Source organism: Schistosoma haematobium, chromosome 1 (genome assembly GCF_000699445.3).
Source record: "Schistosoma haematobium chromosome 1, whole genome shotgun sequence".
In the NCBI taxonomy this organism is placed as follows: Eukaryota; Metazoa; Platyhelminthes; class Trematoda; order Strigeidida; family Schistosomatidae; genus Schistosoma; species Schistosoma haematobium.
In genome coordinates, this window is record NC_067196.1 from 71,240,255 (window position 1) to 71,265,726 (window position 25,472).

General features: G+C 31.5%; 2 protein-coding genes across 2 annotated transcripts in view; both read left to right on the top strand.

Annotated features, from left to right (window-relative positions):
* The window catches only part of DCST2_1 (DC-STAMP domain containing 2), an 87,704-nt gene extending 76,954 nt beyond the window's left edge, over positions 1-10,750 (top strand). The window contains exons 11-13 of the mRNA XM_012938717.3: positions 2,379-4,072; positions 5,856-6,392; positions 10,106-10,750. Of these exons, the coding sequence (XP_012794171.3) occupies positions 2,379-4,072; positions 5,856-6,392; positions 10,106-10,642 (2,768 nt within the window). The 3' untranslated portion in view covers positions 10,643-10,750. The remainder of the gene's footprint in view (positions 1-2,378; positions 4,073-5,855; positions 6,393-10,105) is intronic.
* A 4,877-nt stretch (positions 10,751-15,627) lies between these two features.
* Positions 15,628-21,481, top strand: DCST2_2 (DC-STAMP domain containing 2; the record flags this gene model as incomplete). Its single annotated transcript, XM_035732842.2, has 4 exons — positions 15,628-15,632; positions 16,053-16,959; positions 19,095-19,601; positions 20,911-21,481. The coding sequence occupies 4 exons, from the start codon at positions 15,628-15,630 to the stop codon at positions 21,370-21,372; spliced, it is 1,881 nt and encodes a 626-aa protein (XP_035585707.2). The 3' UTR covers positions 21,373-21,481.
* Positions 21,482-25,472: the final 3,991 nt, after the last annotated feature.

Consider the following 25,472-nt stretch of genomic DNA (forward strand, 5'->3'; position numbering starts at 1 on the left):
AAGTTGTTGTCATTATTATTATTAATATGAATATTGATAAAGTTGGAAAAAATAGAGAACAGAATGGCTAGTGAATTTTATTATTATTATTATTATTACTATTATTAATTCGTTATTTTCATTATTATCAGTTTGAAATAAATTCATTCACTAACAAAATTGACTTAATTGTCTACATATTTATTTTGCTACTAGATACAAATATAAGTAGTTCAAATCAATTTAGGAAAATTTGTTAAGTCAGACTAAAATATACGTTGACTTTGATTAACTATGGTAGCCTCTTTAGACAGAAAGAATATACAAATGAGTATACATCTGGTAGATGATAATCGAATGGATAAGAAAAAGAATTTTGGAGAAGAGATATAATGCATCATTCACTAAAAGTACATAATAGTTTATCAATTGCTTGAAATTGTTGTCGACAAATTGTGCATAGATGAATAACAAGGTTTACTACTTGAAAACAAGGATATCTTCTATAATTCCCTTTCTTTATACTATGCATATCACTTGGATTTAAACGTGATGGATATCAATATTTCTTGTAACTCAATGTCAGTTTTAGAACAAATGAAGAAATGCTAACTACTGAAGTAGTTAAATGAGTAACAAGCTAAAAAGCATGCAACCTTATAAAGAAACTTTCTCACAGTTTATATACAGTAGTTCGTTAAATTTGTTCCAAACTTTTGCTTTATTCAGTAAATGCTGAATAGTACCTATGTATATAAATAACTTACGAGTTTCTAAGTCATACAGCTATTAGATAAAATAACACTCATTATTAAATAAAATCTTAAAGTGCACATGTTGTCTAATATTTCATACAAATTACAGTTTCATAATAAGGTACCACTGTTATTGTTATGGCTTAATATGTTCATGTCATAGTTATATTGATTGAAACCTCATTTCTTTCCAGAAATATAAGATTATATGATCACGAAAAAGGGAGAACGTGTTCATAATGTCTAATAAAATAAATTATCTTCATATTTTTCCTAAACGTTCCATTTTGAATGAGGTTAAGCTTCATAAAAGTTGCTCTCCGTTTGTGTATGGAGATGTTAGGCAACGGGCGAAAATTAGCAGGAATTCCTGGATCAAGACTTCTTACTAGCTACCAGTAAATACCTAAAATGACCTAGTAAGATTAAAAAACACATGATATCAACAGGAACAAATTAAATCAATTATTTCGTGAAAAAATGCAACGGAACTCTTAGTATCACTATCTAGCGTGTATTCATATTATTAAAGAATATATTTGTATAAGATAAAATTATCCATAGTCCAGTCCATGAAAAATTCTCATCCCAGCACCATCTGAATACTCATAAATAATCCACAGAATGATACCACATCAGTCTAACTGATGTAGCCTATCATAAATTTAAATAACCGTAACATTAGTAATTATTTGTTCTAACCCAGATATTTACGTACAATTCGTCATTTCTTTCATCTTATTGTGGTTTCTATAGTAGCTGTTCACTTAAAGCTATGTGTGATTAACGTTTCTCAGCAAGTCAGACTTCTCGATTTAGTCGGAACATTGAGTCTATTGAACTGACGAACCAGTGTTTTTAGTCTACACAAGTTCTAAATGTATATAAATGACTATTTTAAAATTTATAAAAAATTTGTGGATTTTGCCGTCAAAACTCAATCCCTTCTACAATTAAAGTAACTTCAAAAACTAACAATTGAAAAATTCCTTTCACTACACTCGCTATTGTAGTGAGCGAGAATACAAGTGGGAACAATCGAATATATTTAAGCACAAAATTACAGAACATCTTACTAAAATCTGAGAACCATGCAGTAAACACTTCATTTGCAAAATGTCAATCAATTGTCTAAGAACTTGACTTTTCCTTTTGTAAATACCAGTCAATCGTCTTAGACTTCATGTTCTTTTGTTTCCACACCAATCATTCTTTGTTCTCGTTCCTTTTGCTTTGATCTTCTTAACCTTCTCTCGCCAGACATTTCACTTTTGATTGATGATACATACTACTTATATCTGTCAACATCAGTGGCACACACCACAATATGTTCAGGAAACGCTTCGTTCAACATATATTATGCTGTTCTAAATTATATCATAGAAGCCTGTTCTCTTTTGCTTGCCAGAACTACTTTTTAATATGACTGATAATTCACCTCATCAATTTAATGGTTTACTTCAAACGTTTAATTAAATTCTATTAACATATGATTATTGATTTTCTGATTTTAAATAGCTCTGTTATGCAGAAATTTAAGATAATATTTTAATGCATATTCATAGTTGTTCACTAATTTGACCAACCAACTTAACATGTTTTCACTGAAGAAAATCAACGACAAGCTTTGTGAACACCAATTAGATTCAAGCGATTGTGACATTATATCAATTAAAAATGAGTTAGGTAGTAAGATATCTCCCAAGCGTAATGTAGCTGATTCAAATTGGTATCGTGAATCGCAAAAGAACGCAAGAAATTCTTTAATTAGCCAGTATACACCACTGAGTATGAATTCGAATAATGCAATTTCAAATGAAAAGAGTGATAAGAACACCAAACGATTTACTTGTAAAGAGGAGGTAAAATATGCTGAAAAGTTGAAAGTAGTAACTACAATGAATCAAAAAGAAGTAAGCTCTGAAACAGTTAACAATAGGGAGGTAAGAGAACAACCTACAGAAGAAGAAACCTGGCATGGAGCAAGACGAATGAACGATGCATTTCAAAATCGATCAAATACTTGTCAAAATCGAACTCATGAAAAGGGATATAAAGGAAGTGGAAAAGATAAACAAGATTATTCCCTCAAAAATAAATATTCTGAGTCAATGAAACTAGATGAACAACAAATAAAAGCAGCTTTATATGAATTGCAAAGACCATCATGCCTACTAATCCCACTGTATTATTTATGTCAGTTATGTTGGAATTTTTGTCGTAGATATCCTATTCGAATTACATTATGCCACAAACAGAAATGGAGACCATTACAGAACATAGAAAAGATATGTGTAAAAAATACTTTAGGTTTGATTTTTGGATTAAGCCTAGGATTCATAACATATTTCTTATTTATGATCACGTTTTCAGGAAATCCACATTTATCCACATTATTAAGCGCTTACATCATGTTGATAAGTGTATATGGTTTAGCATTCTCTGGAAATTTTCAATGTATCACATTATTAACATTTCCATATATAATTGCTACACGTTTACGTTGGGCAATTTTAATCTATGCAACTGGTATATCATTCAATGGACCTGGTTTAAATTTTCTACATAATTCAGGTAATTTTCGCAATTCCATTGTTTGTATCATAGCACAAGTGAATACAAATATGATGGTATTGAAAAAGTTAACTCAATCACCATTCATTGTATTGAAAGATCAATTAGAAAATATGATTGATGGTATTAACAATATTCGAAATACCTTAAGAAACTTATTATTTAAAATTAATTTCTCCATTATACAATTAACTAATGTAATGGAAAGTCAAGCCAGTTGGATACATTCATTAATTATAGCATGTGAAGATAAAATTTCTTTGATGAATCAATGTTTAGCTTTTTTTAATAATATTTACTTTAGTTGTGTGAATAGTTTTAAAATTTTAAGTAGTCTATGTCGTTTTATCAGATTTTTTGCTAAAGATACTTGTGTTTCATCAGAAAAATTTACAGATTTATGCCGAAAACAAAGTGCCGTACTTGAAGAGACATTGAACATTACAACAACAACAGAATTAACTAAACAACTTCATGAAATAATCCATTTGATTGGAAGTAAAAATTTAACACTTTATGATAATTTAAGTAATATAGAAGTTATTTTCAATGATGATCATTATATATCAAATAAACTTCAACAAAGAATGGATCATTTTGTACAAGCTATTGATGTTGTGAAATTGATTTTACCTTGGATTTTAGTAGTATGGACATTATTCACCATGTTGATATTAGTTATACAAGCAATTATATTTAAAAAGTGTTGGCTATCAAAGGACTCATATGATAATGTATATATAACTGATGAATTTATTAAACAAGTGAGTTGTAAATATAATTGAATAATAAGTATCTTACAAATACATCACTATATATCATGCAACTTATTAGTTACACCAATTTACCATCATGTACTTATATAGCTTTTGTTGTGTCTTTATGGCCCGCCAATCAAAATACGAATTATTCGCTCTTATACTGTACTAAACTAATGACGTCCGACCAGTCTGATCAGCCTAGCGTCCTATTGGTCCGTAGCTCGTCTAACCCATCCAGCTGAGTCCAGAATGCCAACAACAGCCTCCACTATGCGAATAACTTATTTCAGACATATTAGGTTTATATACCAAACAAACAGACCGCAACACACCATAAGATAGGAAATAACATTCATACACAATAAAGCCAAAAAGTGACTGTGAATATGGGAAACGGTAATCAAATAACTGAGTATAATTTAAGGGCAGTAAATTGTATAATAATAACCTGTAGGTGAAAATGAAGCTTATAATAAGGGGAATATACATATATAATCTAGCTACTGAATAGTTATACAATAAGAATATATAGATAATATTAGTCCATCAATAGGTCTCAGAAGTTACTCGTAATTTAATCTTCACTAGGATATGACAGTTTTCCAGCTTGTTTTTACTTAGGTTTCTTTATTTGACAAGATATATGTATTTATTATTTTATAGGAATGAAGCGGTTAAAAATAAAGCTGATAAAGATGAATATTCTTGACACAATGTAAAGTTAGAATATTAAAATTTATAAAGAGCTGTAGATTAACTTTATGAATTTGATTGAATGACAAATTTTTTTAAATTATGTGATAATGATAAATCTAACAATGTTTCTAAATACAAACTCAACGACCTGATACTTCACAATCGATATATGATGAACAATTGACACAGAAAAGCTTTATTGATGACATTGATCATTTTCTTCTATCCTGGTCGTATTTGAAGTAAATGTAGAATATCCACACATATTGAGATGGTGGAGAAGATTTGCAGCTCAGGTGGATGATTTTGGTGGAGTTTTGTTCTCTGAGCTGGATGGTTTGATCGTGGAGCTTTCATCGTTCTTCTGAACGATATCATCAGCACAAACTTCAGATAGACTTCTATCTACCAAAATCCCCACATATTAGATTGATCATGGTTATACAGTATTATCTGGATATGAGAAATAAACACTTTAGTAAGGATAATTTGCTAGTAATTCATATCGATAGCATCATTTAAAGATTTGTCAACCTGAATAGCAATAACAAGGTTGTACTAGAATATGTTCTTGGTGAAATAATTAGATATCATCAGGTAATTACTAATTTGCCAACTTTTTTTCGTAATGCATATAAGGACTAAAATAGTAGTGACAAAAATAAGTCTGTGATGTTCACAAGTAAGTGATACGTGTTGATCCTGTGCTGTATAGATCCAACCTTATTTACAAACTAACCGAAAAACAGTAATGATACTATTAATTAATAATTTTACTGAAAAAGTAAATCTCTGAAACCTCGAATAGTAGTTTGGAATGTAAATATGATTTGATATACTTTGAATATTGGTACTTTATATCATATATTGCACACAGTTAACGAAGACTCCACATCATTTATTTTATTACCTATGTAGAAAATTATTGACTAATATACTTTATTATAGATTAGAGATTGAGGTTATGAACTGGTTAGTATTAACTGACTGATTTGTGAGAGAATACACATTCTAAGCTTTGAAGAACAATATTAGTTATTTGATTTATTGTCTTACTGAAAGTTGTTCTTAAAATTTCATATATTTACAGACATCATCAATCAATCCATTTTTCGTTTACCAATTTTTTATGTTTAAGGAAATACAAGCCTTCAAACGAGGTTTGGTTCCCACAGTTCCATTAATCCGTAAAGAAAAGAAATTATACAAGAAGTTATCAAGTTTCAGCTGGACTATATCAGAAAAACAATCTGCAGTTTTTAATTCTTTAATGCTTTTAACATGGAGTACTTCAATTATTCTAGTTATGATAACTGATTATGTAATGTATACAATTTTTAATATTATGTCAGTTTTATTTTTATATGATTATTCTGATTTTGGAAATATTACAGGAAAACATGATGAACAAATAAATGAAGATGAAACAAATGAATTATATATTGATGGTGATTCAACATTTGCAAATATTGTACAATCATTGATTAGTTTAATGAATCCATTGAAAAATATTGAATTAAACATAGATGTAACACTTTGTCGACCAACATTAACTCCACCAGATTTATATAAATATGCTTTTATTTGCTTATTACTAAGTTTAGCATATTTAAGTGTTGTTTTTCAAGTGAGTAAATTGTGTAAGTTTAATTTAAAAGATAATTAGTATTTGGATGCAATTCATTGTTCAGTATTATAAGATAAAACAATCATAGATCTGTGGTTTATTGATTTGTTATAGTTTATGATTCATTTTTAATTTATTATTTATTTATTTATTTTAACACATAGATATTGATACAAGGAGGCACCAAATACATATGCGCCACACAAGTCTCATTCGATATGTGTGAGGGCTGTGATACTGCCCGGGTGCCCAAACCGAAGCAGGTGGTTTTCTTAGGGAGCCACACCCCGAGCCTTCGACCTGAAGATCTGATCCATAAGGCAGTAGAGCATCGTGAGAAGATGCAGTCCCATGGAAGCCGGTGACCAACGATTGGTTCATACGCCATTTGTTCCCGCAGGATACTGGAGCCCATGCGCAACATTGATTTGGTTTGGGATCCGGTTGAAGCGCCAGACATTCGCTTTTCGTCCTCTCATTTTCGTAAACAACACCCCCCGCCACGAGAAGGCAGTGAGTAGGACTTCCCTGGAAGAGGCTGTATACGCGTGGCCATGTGAGAGCATTTGGAGAGGGAGAGCAGACTCTCCCACTCTCGGCCGTACCAGGGCATTTGGGGGCAGATAGAGACGAGTGTTGTTAGATGTGGAAACTCTCCCGCGCCGGGAGTCGAACCCGGGCCACTTGGGCGAAAGCCAGGAATCATAACCGCTAGACCACGCGGGACAATTAATTAGAGAAATTCATATTACCAATCATTCTTAGTAAATCAAATCTTCGAACAGATTGGTTAATATTGTTACCAATTAAAATTTCATATCATTGAATAATAACTAGTCATTTGTCAAGATCCTTGTGAAAATCTACTTAGTTTGCAATTCTAATGTCTTCATGGAGAGTGTAACATATTCTGAATGTCAGAATGCAAGTTTTCAGTTACTAAAGTAAAATAGGAAAATCTTGTAGTGAAAGAGCAGATTTTTATTGATCAGTTGAAAAGATAAACGAATAAGGGTTTGAGAAAAATAATGTAAATTTATTTTGTTTAGTCAAGTTTATACTGATTTTCATCAAATTCAATATTTGAATATCCAATTACAGTGATTAGGCAATAAACCTTAACCCATTTAAAGGAAGTTAATATCAAGTTTAAAGCAGTGTGGTATATGGATAACAATTCACACTCATTTGATGAGTGTAAAATAGATAGAAACACTTATTGTTAATTCCACTGCTAGTCTGGAGCTATTACTGGCTAATGATATGAGAGAACATGATAAGCCTAAGAATTACAAACGTGATGAACTAAGTCATCATGATAAGTACAGGTAACTGGTATTCTCATATGAAGATGTAAACTTAATCTTATGTAAATTGGTAAATGCAAATAAAAAAAAACTAGAAGGATACATTGTTTTCAAGAATTTACAGAAGTACGTTTGGATTTGATCCAAACATATCTTTGCTTTTACTTGAACACAATATTAGTTTAGTTAATTTTGTACCATCATAAGTTCATTTAACACAGAGTTAGGTTTTTTGTACTGCTTAAATCCGGTTCTATTATGAGAAGGCATTAAAACACGGAACTATAGCCATCTAATGAAAATACTATTTGCATATAAAGAAAATCATTGATAACCCACTGTTACTGAATTGTATTATAACAAGAAATAAAAAAATACTTATTGAAGATCTATAGAATGAAAGTCCTCTTTCTACTGATAACTTTTTTTAGTATATTTCAAAAATATTTTTTCCTAGAAACAAAAGCACTAGAAAACATGTAGAATACATTGATAGATCGTCCTCAAATTTCTTCCATTGAAATTTGAAGTAATTTATTTTTTTACTTAATTATGTACTAATTGTCATCATATTCAGCTTATAATTTAATATGATGCCAGGCAATCGAATTAATCAGTCACTAACTCATTTTATCATATTGTGATCAACATCTGAAACATGTTGTTAATGCAAAGTATCTGAAACACCGGGGACATCTGTTTAAACACTAATCTTCAAAGCTCTAATATATAAGTGAATTATAAATAATAGTAGTTAAAATAAGATGGTGGTTGGTGGTAGTCAAAAGGAAACCCTGGACCTTGGTTTCGTTCTACTTGACACTCCTCAGCAAATGTACCTGTAAAGTTGAAGGGACTGATGCCCCCTGACTAATTCGATCCCATATCACCCAGCTTCATAGTCAGAGACGTTACCATTGAGCTATCTGGGTCGCAACTACCTCCAACGATCATCTTATCTCAACATAGTGCACGCAATGTCATGTCGCCTACACTAGTAGTCACATTGCAACTTGGTCGATAGGATTCGATCTGAACTAAGAAGGGCCTGACATACATGACACTGATCAATCAATTGTAAATTAGTAGTTAAGTTTTAATTTAACTTATTTACACAAACCTTTATGAATAACACAGTTGTGAGTTTATTGTAATGGCGAGTGGGGCACTGTAACTTAAGATATTCCCTTAAAATTCATAGTTCACATTGGCTTAATTAGAATAATTTTTATTTTATAGTTACACTATTAAGTAACAATATTAGACCTGTTCAAACCAGTATTTTTCAGAAGAATAAGTGACTTTAAATTTTAATGAAGTTACATTCTGCAGGTTGTGTTATGATTCTGCTGTGAAATATCAGATGTTCGTTTGTTAGTGATTTGTAGCTTATTTCTGTGTGAAGTTTGTATTCATAAAATCGTTTAGATAAACAATAAAATTCTGAATTTTCATTTTATAATAGACATTTCTTCAGGAGTCTTCATAGATAGGGTAAAAGGTAAGTAAGATATTTTGTCAACATAAGTCTAGAGTTGAATATAATACAACGATCGACAAAACATCAATTTATTTATTAATCGTTCCGTGGATCTTGTTTTATTTACCATACTTCGCTTCTTTACTTGATTTCCTGCTTTATTGTGATTCATTTCTTAAGACATGATTGATTTTTAAAAGCATGCGAAGAAAAAGAGACTATGTGTCTGGTATTTAGTGCCTTCCGGTAGTATATAAGGAACCATGAGGTTAGGTTTCGTTCTAGCTGATACTGATCAGAAAGTCTTACTTTCACTTTGAAGGGAACTACTGTGTTCTTAGATTCGGAAGCAGGAGTACCTTGAATCACAATCTGGGAAGTCACTCCTGAACTATTTACGGTCTAGCCTGAATATATGTCAACAAATTAACATTAAAACACAGTATACGCGATGTTAACTCACTTGTACTAGTAACTACATTCTTACTTAAGTTAGTTAAAGTGGAACAAATAAAAATTAGGAATCAACATGTCCTGATGTGTAAAGGTTTTAACCGGATTATACAAATACTCTAGCAGGTGCTTGTAAAATTGAGAAATCCTAGAGATGTCCAAGTCAAGTCATGGTGTTGACATACAAAGTCACGAGTAAATAAAACGTACCATCGGATTACTAGTTCCTCAGTTTTATACCCCTGGTAATAACTTATTTTGTCATAAAGTAGGCAGAGAGAACCGGTGTACTTTAGTAGGGAGTTATGTTCCGCAAGATATCATTTGTTATTAAAGAGTGAACTCCATGTTCTCAGATTTGTCACTGTCCTTGGTAATGGCATTTATGATATAATTAAGGCAGAATTTGTGCACAATATAATCTTTCATCACAAATTTTTACCTTAATTAAACTGTTATTATTATTTTCTTAGGTGTATATTATGCGTTTACGACATGTCATCATGATATGGTACTATCCAAAGACAGCAGCTAGACGTGCAGCCTGGCTTCGTATACATATAAGAAATAACCGTGGCTTATATAATCGTATTATACACAAAATTAAAACAATAGATATCGCTTCAAATCACCGATCACAAAATTTGTCACGATTTGGAAGATATTTATGCCGTAATCCACGTGTAGCATATTTTCTTAAGTTATTCGGAGTTCAACGCATTATTTGTACATTTTGTGGTAGTGATGGGAATCCATCAAAAAAAGTTGAATTTAAACAGAATTTCACACGTTGTGAAGAATGTGATGCTTATTTTTGTCGTGCATGTCAAATAGCCTTGAATCATATATGTTTATTATGTCGTACACCAATGTTTTCTATGTCTATTGAAGTAGATTTTGAACATTATTCAACAGATGAAGAAAAAGAGTATATCAATGCACGCTATTTACAAATAAATAAGCATAGTTCAATAAAATCTTCTGATAAACTAACAGAAAAAGACATGTGATGTTTTTACAAATGGTCCAAATATTCAAAATTTCAATACTCGAAAAATCATTTATTTCAACAATATGACAACAATCTGTTACAATATGTATGTTAAATATTAAAAAACCCCAGTAAACACGTTAATAAAATGTTTTCTATTATCAAACAAAGCTATTCTGTCTTGTAAGAATATAAAAAAATTGATTGATCTCTGAGATACTGTTGTGATTCTAGTATGTGAATTGTCTTTAAACTATATATGCTTCATCTCGAAAGTTATATCTAAGTAGTTTTAACAACTAAGTTTCAATCAATAAATTTTAGGCCCAAACACATCTCATTTACTACTGATAAATTTCAAACTCTAAGAATACTTCATAGATTTAAACACAAGAGCATATGCATTTTCTTTTCCCTAACAGTATCGTATCGTAACTAAAACAGATGATCTATGAATAACAAAGTAGTTTGGTTAATCAACCGAAATAGAATAAATGTACATGTGAAAAAAGAAAAATATGATTAGACGGCTATGCTTTGTAAATAATTTCTATTACAGTGGCTAGCAAGAGTTAGTAAAAAGCAAAAACCATATAGTAAACCTACTTTTATGACTATATATATATCATAAATACTACAAAACCCCATTATCTTTTAAGTAAAAAATAAACAAAATAGTAATTATTTTAACCGATTAACAACTAATAAATGCTTCTAAGCAGAGATGAATAGTGGCTAGCAGTGGAATCAAGGACGCGCGATACATCCTATCTGGGACTTGTCGACTGAATACCCGGCGCTTTAACCAAATCTGTGGATATGCAGGATCTATCTAGGAGAGTTGGAAAACCCTGGTTCCAAACCAATCGTGCACATGGGCTCTAGGATCATGAAGGAACAAATGGCATACGATCAAATTATTGGCCACGGGCTACCATGAGACTGCATTTCTTGACATCGCTTCACTGCCTTGTGAATCAGATATTTAAGTCGAAGGTTCCGGGTGTGACCCCCCAAGAAAACCACCTGCTTCGGTCTGGGCACCTGGGTCTTATCACAGCCCACACACAAATCAAGTGACTTGTGTAGCAAATATGTATTCGGTGTCCCTATATACCTTCATGCACTGACAGCATCCGAGCTACTATCCACTCCGAGACTCGAACCCAATGCCTTTCGCGTCAAATGCCATCATGTTATCCACTTAGCCACTGAGTCCGGATAGCCATTGACCGATGCAATTTGCTAAATCTTAATTTTCATCCCTATATATTGGTTGTTTTGATCTTCTCAATGATGTTTAGGACTGTAATTGATCCGTTCTAAACATCAGTACGATGACTCAAACAATCAATACATAGGGATGAAAATTAATAAATGCCTCATTTATATTTTGTAGAAAAAGATTACGGAGATCCTTGCTAACATTGACATGGTACATCATATTGAGTATTGAAGAACAAGCGTTGTCATGAACACTCATATTATTGATACTAGCCCACATTCACATATGTCTACACATAAATATTAATAACTAGATGACATCTATAAATTGTAGTGCATCCAACTCAGATGACCACCATCAAAGAGGGTTTGTTAACTATGTGTACGTGAACCAAGAAAATCTAAATTAATCCTTATCATTTGTTGACCAACACTTACATGCAGTGTGTTCATTGCTTATTAAAAGTCTATGATAAAATGACATTGTAATCAATGAACAATTTTTCTCTGGTGTATATAAAATCTAAAATATGTGGAAAATGACTTCTTGAATTAATTAAAAAATCCCTTCATTGAAACTAGATTCTGCGATAAGTAAACTTTGATGTACTAGAATTTTTGAAGTGTATCAATTAACTGTTTTCATAAACATCTAATCAACAGATTAATTTAATCGTATGGGAAGATGTATTTTTTAACAGTCTAGCAATATTCAGAATGATATGTTATCAGAGTATGATATATTTGCTCAGTACTAATGGAGACTGAAAGACCAGTTAAAAGTGTCTGTATTGTAAGTGGAAGTTGAGCAATGGTAAGGATTGAAGGAAGTAGTAAATACAGACAACTGGTAACCGAATGAGTTGTCCAACGATATTATGTGCTATTCGAGTCAGGTATGTTCTGCGTTCAATTTCGTACTGGACTGTGGGTGCATGATGCTATTGAAAGAAACGACTTTTCAGGGATCTTTTGTGTTCAGAATGTCTCCGCTGATGAATTAAATATTTGCAGTGAATAAACTAAACAAATCTTCTGACTAAATAAGTACTTTTTCTTAGACAACATTAATTTATCTATTCACCCCTAGTCTTTTCATTATCTGATAAAAACAAATCATTTGAACAATTAATGACTTTAGAGTAATAAGAAAGATTTTGTTAACTACTATGGCTTCATAATACACATTAAATGCCCCATGGGACCCTATATAAAGTACATTGACTTTTCAATGAGATGTGTGGTCGTAACATCAATCACTATTTTTTATGTCCCACGTCATTTACTAAAACTTCGTATATTATAGACGACAGACGTTGGCAGAATATTTTGATATCATTTGGTTGTTCAATAATTATTAGTGATGATCAGTTCTGTTAATTCTAAATGACTAATAAGTTTACGGAGCACACCAAACGGTTTTGCTTACTTACTCCTGTTACTCCTCGTGAAACAGCATAGGCCGCTCATCAGCATTCGCCATCCAACCCTGTCCTGAGCAATCCTTTCCAACCCTTTCCACTTGTTATTCATCCTTTTCATATCTGATTCTATTTCCCGATGTAATATGTTCTTTGGCCTTCCTCTTTTCCCCTTCCATTCAGGATTTCAAGTTAGGGCTTGCCTCGTGATGCAGCTTGATGATTTGCGTAATGTATACCCTATCCATTTCCATCGTCTTTCCCTAATTTCCTCCTCAGATGAAAGCTAGTTTGTTCTATCCCACAGAACGCTGGTGCTGATGGTATCCGGCCAACGGATATAGAGTATCTTACGTAGTTAATTGTTGATAAATACTTGTACATTTTTGGTGATTCTAATAGTAGTTCTCCAAGTTTCAGCTCCGTATGGTAGAACTGACTGTCTTAACATTCGTCTTGAAGATCCTCACTTCCATATTGATTGACTGTTGTTTTGAGTTCCATATGTTCTTCAATTGTAGGAATGCGGTCCTTGCTTTGTCAGTCAATCCTCACATTTACGTCTGCATCTGAACCTCCTTGTTCATCGATGATGCTTCCCAGGTATGTGAACGATTCTACATCTTCCAGAATTTCGCCATAAAATGTGATTGGATTGCTGTTCTCTGTGTTGTATTTGAGAACCTTGGTTTCCCCTTTTGTATGTTGAGACCTACTGATGCCGAGGCTACTGCTACATGTGTTGTCTTCATCTGCACTTGTTCGCGTGTATGAGATAGGAGGACTAGGTGATCTGCGAAGTCCAAATCGTCTAATTGATTTTGAGCTGTCCACTGTATCCCGTGTTTTCCTTCAGATGTCGAGGTCTTCATAATCCAGTCGACCACCAGAAGAAAAAGGAAGGGAGAGAGTAAACAGCCTTGTCTGACTCCGGTCCTTACTTGGAATTCATCTGTTAGCTGTTTTGACTAAGAACAAATCTTGTTAGGCAGAAAAATAAAATATACTATGTATCTGATATATGAAGGTTAATCAGGGTTGCTACATAGGTTTCAGAGTGTAAATGAACTCGAAATTACGCAAAAATCGCATCTAGCATTGATAGACTGGATGAGTACAAATATGACATATGTCACAAACATCGAAGAGATCGCACGACTGAATGCCACTGGTAGGTAAGTTGCTCAAACTAGTCTTGCTCTTCATGCAAATTAATTATTCATGTTGCCAAGATCTCTACTCACATATCTTTGTCTGGATTGTTAAAATATTTATAAACGTATAATGTGTGTACAGTTTTCGGGACCAAACCTTTCTAACAACTATCACTCTTTCCAATTCCATATTAGTTAGATTAAAGATCTAAAGTAGCATGTGTATATTGTAACCGATTTAGACTCAAAAATTATAATAAGAATTTTCTATTCATTCTTGAAATTTATTTTTACTTTAATTATATGCTTCTTAACGTTGATGTACAATAATACAAAGTTTTCTTATTTCAAAATGATAACATTTTCATAAATTTCAACTTTTGAAATTGAAACCATCTTTGGTCTTCTTTTTCAACTTAACATTTCAAACATACTATTGTATTATATAAATAAATAAACAAGAAAGATTAGTTCAGTGAAGAGTTCTCCTTTTCCGGCGAATTCATTTTCAAAGCTGTACAATCGCAAATATATATATACTTATTTTTACAGGATGATAATAATGCTGATAATAAACTTCTATTAGGCATGGTGACAGTGAGGTTAAATAAAAAAACCTTTTTAATACCTTTGTTTATTTAACCTCACTGTCAGTATGTCTAAAAAAAGTTTATTATCAGTATCATTATTATTATTATTATCCTGTTAAGTAACTATATATATTTGCGATTGTACAGCTTTGAAAATGAATTCACCGAAAAACGAGAACTCTTCACTGAACTAACTTTTCCTATTTAATTTCTTAATGGATGTATTCCGTTTACTAAAAAAATATAAATAACTCTTCCGTTTATAGATTACAATACTTCATTCTTCTTCTTATTATTGCTATTACTATATAACAGCTTGATCATGTGACCCAATATTGATTGAATCGACAATCGATTTTCAATAACATATACATTCATTAATTTTTTTAAATGTTACTTATATATTTTACTTAATACATTCATAACTAACAAATAATTAGATTCAATGAATTATGACTACCTTAAAATCATATTTGACAAATAAAGAACAAATTGAATATGATAGGATAATTTTACAATCTGATAAAACATATAAACCAGAATATGAATATAATAATATATATTCTAATAATAATAATAATAATAATAATAATAATAATAATAATAATAATAATAATGCAGTCATTAAAATTATAAATGAACAACAAGACAATACACATCAATTGATCAATCTTCCTGTATCATCTTCAACACCAATGGAATTAACTGCAATAGAAAATATTGATTATATTAATGAACAAAAATATAATAAATATAAACAATTAAATAATTTACAAAAATTATTTATTTTTGTATACCATTTCATTACTTCATTGATTTATATTTCAATATTTATAATAAATTTTGTATTTTATTAAAATATAAAAATGGAATTATTATTATTATAATTATTTATTAATTAAATTCAATAATAATAATTTATTAAAAATCTTTTATCATTGTTTATATCAATTAATAATGACTATAATAATAATAATTATTATTGATTATTTATTGATTAATATATTAGATTATAATTTATATATATCAATATTATTCAGTATTTATATGATCATATTTTTAATATTGAATTTTTCATTCGATGTTCAATGTATTACATTATTGGTATTATCTTATTCAATTACATATTATATAAAATGGTTATTATTAATGTTTGCTACTTATATAATTATTTTCGAATTCATTTTAAATATTTTAAATCATTTTGAAATATTAAAATGTTTATTTCATTGTATTACTTATTTCAATGTAATTAATTTAAACAAATTAAATCATTTATTATTGGATAAAGTAAAGATTTCAATTGAACATTTAATAAATGAATATAATTCTATGTTATATAATATACGTCAAATATTATTGAATATTCATTTATTTACATTAAAATTAATTCAAATCATAAATAATAATAATATATGGATTGAATCTATACATAATTCATGTAAAAATACTAATGAGGTTTATAATTTGTGTCGAAATTTTTTTAATAAAGCATATTTGTTATGTATGAATGAATTAAATACCATGAATAATTCATGTGATTACATAATATTTTATAAAAATAATCTATGTAATTCAATGCAAATATCTACTAATGAATGTGATAATTATAATCATTTAAATATTACATTGAAAAAGGATTTAAATGATAAAATAGAAAAGATATTCAATACTATTGGACAAGAGAATATAACAACAATAATGATGAATTCTAATGAATTTCAACAAATGATTTATAAAATGTATGATGAAATTACTGATTCCAAACAAATTAGTAGTTTTATGAATGATATTGAAGTTATGAAATTATCTATTTCATGGTTTTTATTTTTATGGTCATTGGTTACTATGACACAATTATTAATAAAAGCAATTGTATTTAGAAATTTATGGTTGAGTAAAATAACATTTGAGAATAGTTATATAACTTCAGAATATATTCAGCAGGTAATATGATATTTAATAATTAAAACAAAAGAAGCATCAGATTGATTTTAGTTACTAATCATTTTATCATTGATTTACTCATGAAAAAATTTATAAATGTGATTATGATTGGTATCTATGCCACAGTGTTGAAGATTGTTTAGTAAGATGTTTGTTATCATTAGATTGATTGTATTAAGACTTCAGTTTTAGCATGTAGTATTAATTAATCTGGTAAAAGTTAGAACAGAACAAATATTGTAGAGGTTGAAACCGGTTTCTCGAATTATTATTCATTATAATTTCGTTGTATAATCACTTTGTGTTAGCGAGACATAGATTGGATTAAAGCATGCTCAATACACGATTGCGTTGACGCACTTTGATTGGTGAATTCTTAAACAATCAGTGCTAGTCGATACTCGGAGAACACTATAGAATCTTCTTATGTAAAAACGATAAATATACTAACGTTTTTCCCATTATTCTTCTTACTTCCATCTAACCTTGTTATTTGGAATATAATTTCTTTCCTGTTCAATCGTGTTCTGATTTAGGGACTTACCGAGTGAATTGGTGTCTAAAATTACTAAGCAATTAGAACAGCGGAGCTGTAATTAGAGAGAATTATAACATTTTATAATTAGAATACTATATATATATATTCCTAGGCACTTCCTGTTTGTTCATGAAACATTGTTATATTTCATGCTGTCTAGTATGTCTGTATATAAACTATGTCTGTTTAAAATATAAATATCATAAAGGCTGGTTGTTACTTCTGAACTCAAGGCTAGATATAGAGAGGAGCTAGCGAATGGTGAACCAGCAAGATCGTAGTCATTAACACAAAGTAAATTATCCAGATCGGGTTTGCAATTGGTCAAGTCAGAAACATTAAGCCATAAAGTAAATAACAGGCCAAATTAAAATTAGGATTCTGATTGGTGACTAGGCAGGTGGTATTGATCAGCGGGTTTCAAGACGAAGTAGTGAGAGAAAAATCAAGAGTAGACAGACGACAACCTGATTCTAATATGTGTAAAAGTAGTTATTAATTATGTCCTTTTGTAGTAATACAGATACAAGTTTTTGTAGGTGCCCAGTTGTTAAAAACAAGTGATGATGGACTTTAGATGACATAGAATAAAATAGATTACATTGGTTCGGATGTGTCACATCTTTCATCTTTTTAGTCTACATTTATTTAATCCTAGTTAGTTCATATTCATCGTCTTAATACCTTTCGTTATTCTGTGGTATTTTGAAGTTTGGTTAGTCAAATGAATTCATTTTTCCAGAGATATACTTACTTTGTGTGTACTCTGCGTTCAGCTAAGCAGATTGAGAGATTTGATTTTTGTACTATATGCTTACTCAGTCTTGACACTGCTTGAATCATTTCCACATTGATATTATTGTTCCCCAATAACTATGTAGTAAATATTTTAAATTCTAGCATCCATGTGTAAAAACTGATACACACAAGTGGTGATTAACTTAATAACAAGAAAGTGAGATTATCAATTAATATAACAAAGATGAATGTATGTGATGTGAATGTAATGTGTAATACAGATAAATTTGTTAAGAGTTCATGAATATTAAGAAAATCTAACCGTGCCACTGTTCACTGATACGATTCTGTTTTGTAATCACTTTTGTCACTCACCATTAGTGATGAATCTTCGAATGTTAAAAGTAATTCTCCAGTCATACCACTTTTTATGCTTCGATAATATTCTTATTTACTGCTATTTTAAAATAGATTCCAGACGAATAGAGACACTTTATTTGATGTACCGGAAACTACTAAAGAGTTTTAGACATTGAAGAAAATATGTTTACTTAATAAGTTGCAAATCTACTTTATACTTAACGTATGAGTACAACTATAGGTAGTGCAAGATATTCATTCAAGCTTTAGAATAGCTAAATGTTAGAAAATTTATTCTTTCTGAATAAAATCTGTCACATAGAGATTATAGGTGACTGAAGAAAAGCAACCACATTAACCCAAACATTATTCACTTCTATATATGAAACAGTAGTAAACACTAGTCAGGTTTTCATATATATATATATTTGTGCTATTTTACGAATATAGATTAAGACTATTTATCCATGAAATGACATACGTTTTTTTTAATATTCAGGAGAAACAAGCAATTCAACAAGGAATTCCTTCAACGTTCCCACTTACACATAATGAATCGAAGCATTATAAATTATTAACTAGTTTCAGTTGGAGTCACAATGAAAAGAATAAAATGAAATGTTCAAACACATTGTTTAATGTATGGATAATTTTAATTATTATAATCATATTACTTATTCATATTATACACAATTCTTTACTTTCTTTAACCTCTTTAATTTCAAATGATTTCATTCAGTCTAGAACAAGATATTCTCAAAATGATGAATATTTAAATCTCAGTTCTGCAATATTCAATAAAATTCCGTCTCAACCAATTATTGTTAGTGGTACATTTTATGCAAATATTGTAAGAAATATACTCGATTTACTAATTCACCCAAAAGATACATTAATTAATAATGATGTTACAGTCTGTCACCCAATATTAAGTTCACAGGATTTCAATAATTATATAATCGTTATAACATTATTAGTTCTAACAATTATAAGCCAATTAATTGAAGTAAGTATGATTCACATTAAAATATGTAAATGTTTGTGTAACGACTTAACTTATCGTAATAATTCAATTGTAAGATTTCTCAATGAAAATATAGTCTGTGAACCATTGGAGCTAATCCATATCAGGTAGAGACAGGTATCTAGATCAATACAATGGAAGACGGTTGCGCAATTTTGTGGATTGGTTGAGGTTAGATATTGACAGCGTTGGATGTCGGCCAACTCAGTGGTCTAGAGGTTAAGCATGAGACCGAAGGTTCTAGGTTTGGATCCTGTGAGCAGGATCGTGGATGTACACCGCTAAGGAGTCCCACAATAGGACGAAACGGCTATGCGGTGCTTCCAGATTTTCAATGGTGGTTTAACATCAATCGGTTTATGATCTTAATCGAAAACTTAATAAGCTCTACAACCCAATACTGATAATAATATTCCATACATGATTCTTTGCGATTTCGCTTCATTTATATCAGTTTTGACAAATATATTGAACAGCTGATCTTTTGTAGAGTAGATAAAGTTCAGTGTAAGTGAATTTCATTTTAGGAGTATTACTGCTCATACTCCTCGACAAAAGGGCAACAGGCGTAAGTAAGTAAGACAATAATCATCAGGTTTAAAAAACTTAAATCGCTGAGAATTAAACAGAATTTTCGGATTGTAGATAGCCCGCGCAAGTAAGAAATATAAATAAAAAGAAAACAATTAATTATCCTTTTTTATTATGTTATAAGTCTTATGTAAGACTATGCATAGCTAGAACTTGGAGAAATTACTTTTTAGAATAAATTAGCTGGACAGCTCTATTCTTATTTGATTGATAATTCCTATATAGCTTTAAGCAGGTCCTATATAATCTACATTCCAACCATATTTACAAAGTTTAAGGGTCTAAATGATAACTGATAAGTAAGTTCACCATTCAGCTATCACCTTAACGAATTATCACTATATACTACTAAACAAATGACAACAATAATTAGTTTTTGATAGTAGTGGATAGATTGAAAACAAATACTGGGTTGTAATTTTTAAAAGGGATTTATTTAATTGTATATATAATAGATTTTCTAAATAAATGTCTTAAATAGCTCAATTTTGTCATGTATGATGAGTAGACCTAAAAGACATAATTATTCATTATTGTGGAACTTAAAAGAAAGAGACAGAGTTTCTCGTCATGAAATTCACATACCCAGCAGACTGAATTATTAATAAGCCGATTGGTTACAATGTTCAGCCATTATTATTATATTGACTATAATCATACTGTGATTATGTAATTTATATACATTACTTTTATGTACCAGGTATATATTATGAGATTGCGTCATATAATAATGATTTGGTATTATCCAGAAAGATCAAATCAGCGGGCATCATGGTTACGCGCTCATATACGAAATAATCGTAAACTTTTTAATGACTTCAAATATACATCGGGAGACACTACTGATAAACATGGTCGTTGTTTTACAAATAATCTAAAAACGAAGCATGTTTTAGCAGGACTTAGTATCAAACGTATTACATGTTTTCGGTGCAGTAAAGGATGTTATTCATCAAAAAAACAAAAGCCGATAGAGAATGCTTCTCAATATTCTGAAAATTTACATGCGTGTAGTATATGTCAGCTGGATCTTGGAAATATCTGCATAAAATGTCGTACATTATTATCTTTGAAATATTCACAAATTGGATTAGAACATTTAACCAATGAAGAGTATATAACTATGAATTCAGTGTATTCACTAAGAGATGATCAGTATTGACGTTAACTTGTTAATGAATCTACAGTGGTAAAAACTGTAAATTATTAATTTTGATGAATATCAGTTATGGATTATTTTACTATATGCATATTTCAGTAAAGTTTCATTATAGAAACTAAATTACATTAGTAATGAAATTCAAAATATTCTTTTTCTGTTATTATCTAAAGAGCTTTATAGATGCTAATTTCATTAAAAGATGGTTTAAACGGACAAATAAGAAACTAATAAAGATACTGTATTCAATAATATAAATATCAATATAACTAATTCCATATGCATATTTAAATCAGTGCATTAACTTTATGACTAATCCAGAAACTACTTTAAGAAAACAAAACATAAAAACACCATTAAATTTGATGTTTGTGGGGATTTATTTATTACAAAAACGGTTCTAATGATAGACTAAGATCATTTGGAGAAGTTGATTCCCACAAGCGCAATTTATACAGGATTAAAAATACGCGTTGTTGAGAAGCTATAAATTAGGGTGAAACAAATCCTCAGTGGTTTTCAATAATTTTCTAGATGATATAGGTCCACGATAGAAACTAGCTATTAAATTGTTGATGATTATGCGCTCAAAAGTTTGTTATGAAAATTATTTAATATGATCAAGAAAGCATATTAACAGAGATAGCCATGTATTGGTTGAAAGTAGAGAAGTATCTGAATGTTTAGTTTCCCAATAGTAACCAACATCAAACTAGCATCACTAGATCGACTGGATTACGTAATGTATGCTTCTTTTTAACCACAGGCTTTAGAAGTAGAGATTCGTCGAATTTTTCAGACAGCTTATTATCTAATGGGTCATGATCTCCATTTCATTATCACAGTTTATTTATACTTGTAAAAATACTAGCCATCAAATTTTCCTCTGAATCTTTTGAAGTCAACTATGACTGTCATTAAAAAAAACTTATTTATGAGACCGACCTTTAGTTCTTCAAAAAAACTGAGGTATGAATAGGTGTTTTCTTATAATTGATTCTCCCCATGAATTAAAAAGAAGCATAGATGGCTACAACCCGACCTTTGTATTTCAAAATTTCTGTGGTTGATCTTTAATTCTCTTGATAATTTTTCATTTAAATATTATTACGTCTTATTGAGTTCATCTCAAAATATTTTCCATCTTCCTATAGTTTTCATAAATTCTTACCTGAATGCATAAAGAAATTATCTACAATATTCCTAAACCGTTATCACTCATAAAAACTACTTCATTTGAATTACACTTTCATGTTCTAAACAATTAATTCATTCATCCATTATCTGAGGTGGATAACTGTCTTTAGTCAACATGTATTGGACTCCACTGCTCACAGCTTCTCAACAGAACTCCAGGAAATCCATCTCAAAGCTATTCAATAGTGAGTACATGATTATCATCAGTATGGGTTTGAGTCAGTAGCTAAGTAGACAATGCGGTGGCGTTTGAAGAGAACGGTACCGGGTTGGAGTCCCAGAGTGAACACCAACTGCGAGATGCAGGTACATTCAGCCGAAGAGTCTCAAGTGAGACGAAACGCGGTCCTGGATTCCACTGTTAGCCACTATCCATCTTTGCTTATAAAGCTTGTGATTTAAGGCAATGTCGAGGCAATCCGCAAAGGATGTATATATGCCAACAAGAGAATGATCAATTGCAGTCCTAAACATTAATAGGAAGATACAAGCAAACGACACCAAATGAATGAATTCATTTTGTTTCGTCTGGATCTTGTCAGCCGCTTACAGCCTGTGCTAATTAAAAATCGTTATTACAAAAGGTTCAATACAGCCTTCTTACGAGATACTAACAAACTCAACGAATTCAAGATAGCTCATAAAAACAGGTTCCAAGCATTACAAGATCTACTCAAAGAAGAAGGAACTGGAAATGGATCAGAGAAGCGCTAACTTCAACGTGTCACGAGGTAATGGGTCATAAGAAGCATCATCATAAGGAATGGATCTCTGTCGAAACCCTGGTCAAGATTCAAGAAAGGAAGAACAAGAAGACAGCAATGAACAACAGTTGGACGTGAACAGATAAATTCAAGGCTCAAGCTGAATACACAGAAGTAAACAAGCAAGTAATGAAGAGCATTAGGGCCGACAAGTGGGAAAGTGTGGACGAGCTAGCACCGACAGCGGAAAAAACTGCAGTAGGAAACATGAGACAAATGTGTGACACGAAGAAGAAACTAGCAGGGAAATATGGTGAACCAGAGCAACCAGTCAAGGACAAATAAGGCAAAGCAGTCACTGAGATTCAAGAACAGACGAACATGTTAGTAGAACACTTTGAAGAACTATTGAATGGATCGACCCCATTGAACCCACCAGACACCGAGCCAGTATACACAAACACTCATATTACTGTCACTCCACCAACGATCGAAGAAATCAGGATGGCTATTAGACAAATCAAGAGTGGGAAAGCAGCAGCACCAGACAACATACTAACTGAAGCACTGAAGTCACACATAGAAGTAACTTCAAAGATGCCCAACATCCAATTCAGAAAGATTCAAAAGAGTGATCAACTGCCGACAAACTGGAAGGGAGGATACCTCGTTAAGATAATAAAGAAAGGTCTTGGCAAGTATGAGAACTACAGAGGCATCACACTACTATCGGTGCCAGGAAAAGTTTTCAACAGTGTTATCAAGCTGGATGAAGATTCAGTAGACGCCCAACTTCGAGATAAACAGATTAGATTCCATAATGATCGGTCGTGCACAAACCAAATCACGACACTACGTATAATCTTTGGACAATCAGTTGAATGGAATTCGTCACTACACATCAACTTCCCTGACTATGAGAGCATTTGACAGCATGGATTGGAGAATCTTGTGGAGTCTACTTCAACACTCTGGTACATCTGAGTAGATCGTCATTATCATCTGGAATTCATACGACGGACTACACTGCAATGTCGTGCATGGAGAACAGCTGATAGATGCACTCCAAGTGTGTACCAAAGTCAGACAAGGCTGATTACTTTCTCTCTTCCTCTTTCTTCTGGTGGTTGATTGGATTATGAAGACCTCCACATCTGAGGAAAGTACGGAATACAACGGACAATTTGGATGCAACTTCACAGATGATTAAGTCCTTCTATCCCATACACACCAACAAGTTCAAGTCATGACAACCAGTGTAGTAGCGGCCATTACAGCAGTGGGCCTCAACATACACTTGGGTAAAAGCAAGATCCAAAAATATAACACATGGAACACCAACTTAATCACACTTGATGAAGATTTAGATGAGGTTGTAAATTTGAAATGTACCTGGGAAGCAAGGTCTACATTCTCACTACTGAAGAACATGAAACTCAAAACAACTGTCTGTCAACCGACATCGAATTTAGAATCTTCAATACGAACGTCAATACAGTTCTATCGTACGAAGCTGAGACTTCGAAAAATGCCATAACCGTCATCAAAACAGAACAAGTATTTATGAACAATCGTCTATGTAAGATGCTGAGTGTCCGTTGACCGGATACCATCAGCAACAGCCTACTGTGAGAGAACAAACCAGCTTTCAGATAAAGAGGAAATTAAGAAAAGACGCTGAAAGTGGATAAGACATTGCTTACTTACTTACGCCTGTTACTCCTCGTGAAACAGCATAGGCCGCTCATCAGCATTCGCCATCCAACCCTGTCCTGAGCAATCCTTTCCAACCCTTCCCACTTGTTATTCATCCTTTTCATATCCGACTCTATTTCCTGATGTAATGTGTTCTTTGGCCTTCTTCTTTTCCCCTTCCATTCAGGATCTCAAGTTAGGGCTTGCCTTGTGACGCAGCTTGATGATTTGCGTAATGTATATCCTATCAATTTCCATCGTCTTTCCCTAATTTCCTCCTCAGATGAAAGCTAGTTTGTTCTCTCCCACAGAACGCTGGTGCTGATAGGACATACATTGTGAAAATCATCAAACTGCACCATGAGGCGAGTACTAATTTGGAATCCTGAATGTAAACGGAAAAAGGAAGATCAAAGCACACACTGCGTCCAGAATTCGAAGCAGATATCAAAATGATGAATAGCAACTGAAAACAACTAGAAAGGATTGTGCAGGATAGAATTGGAT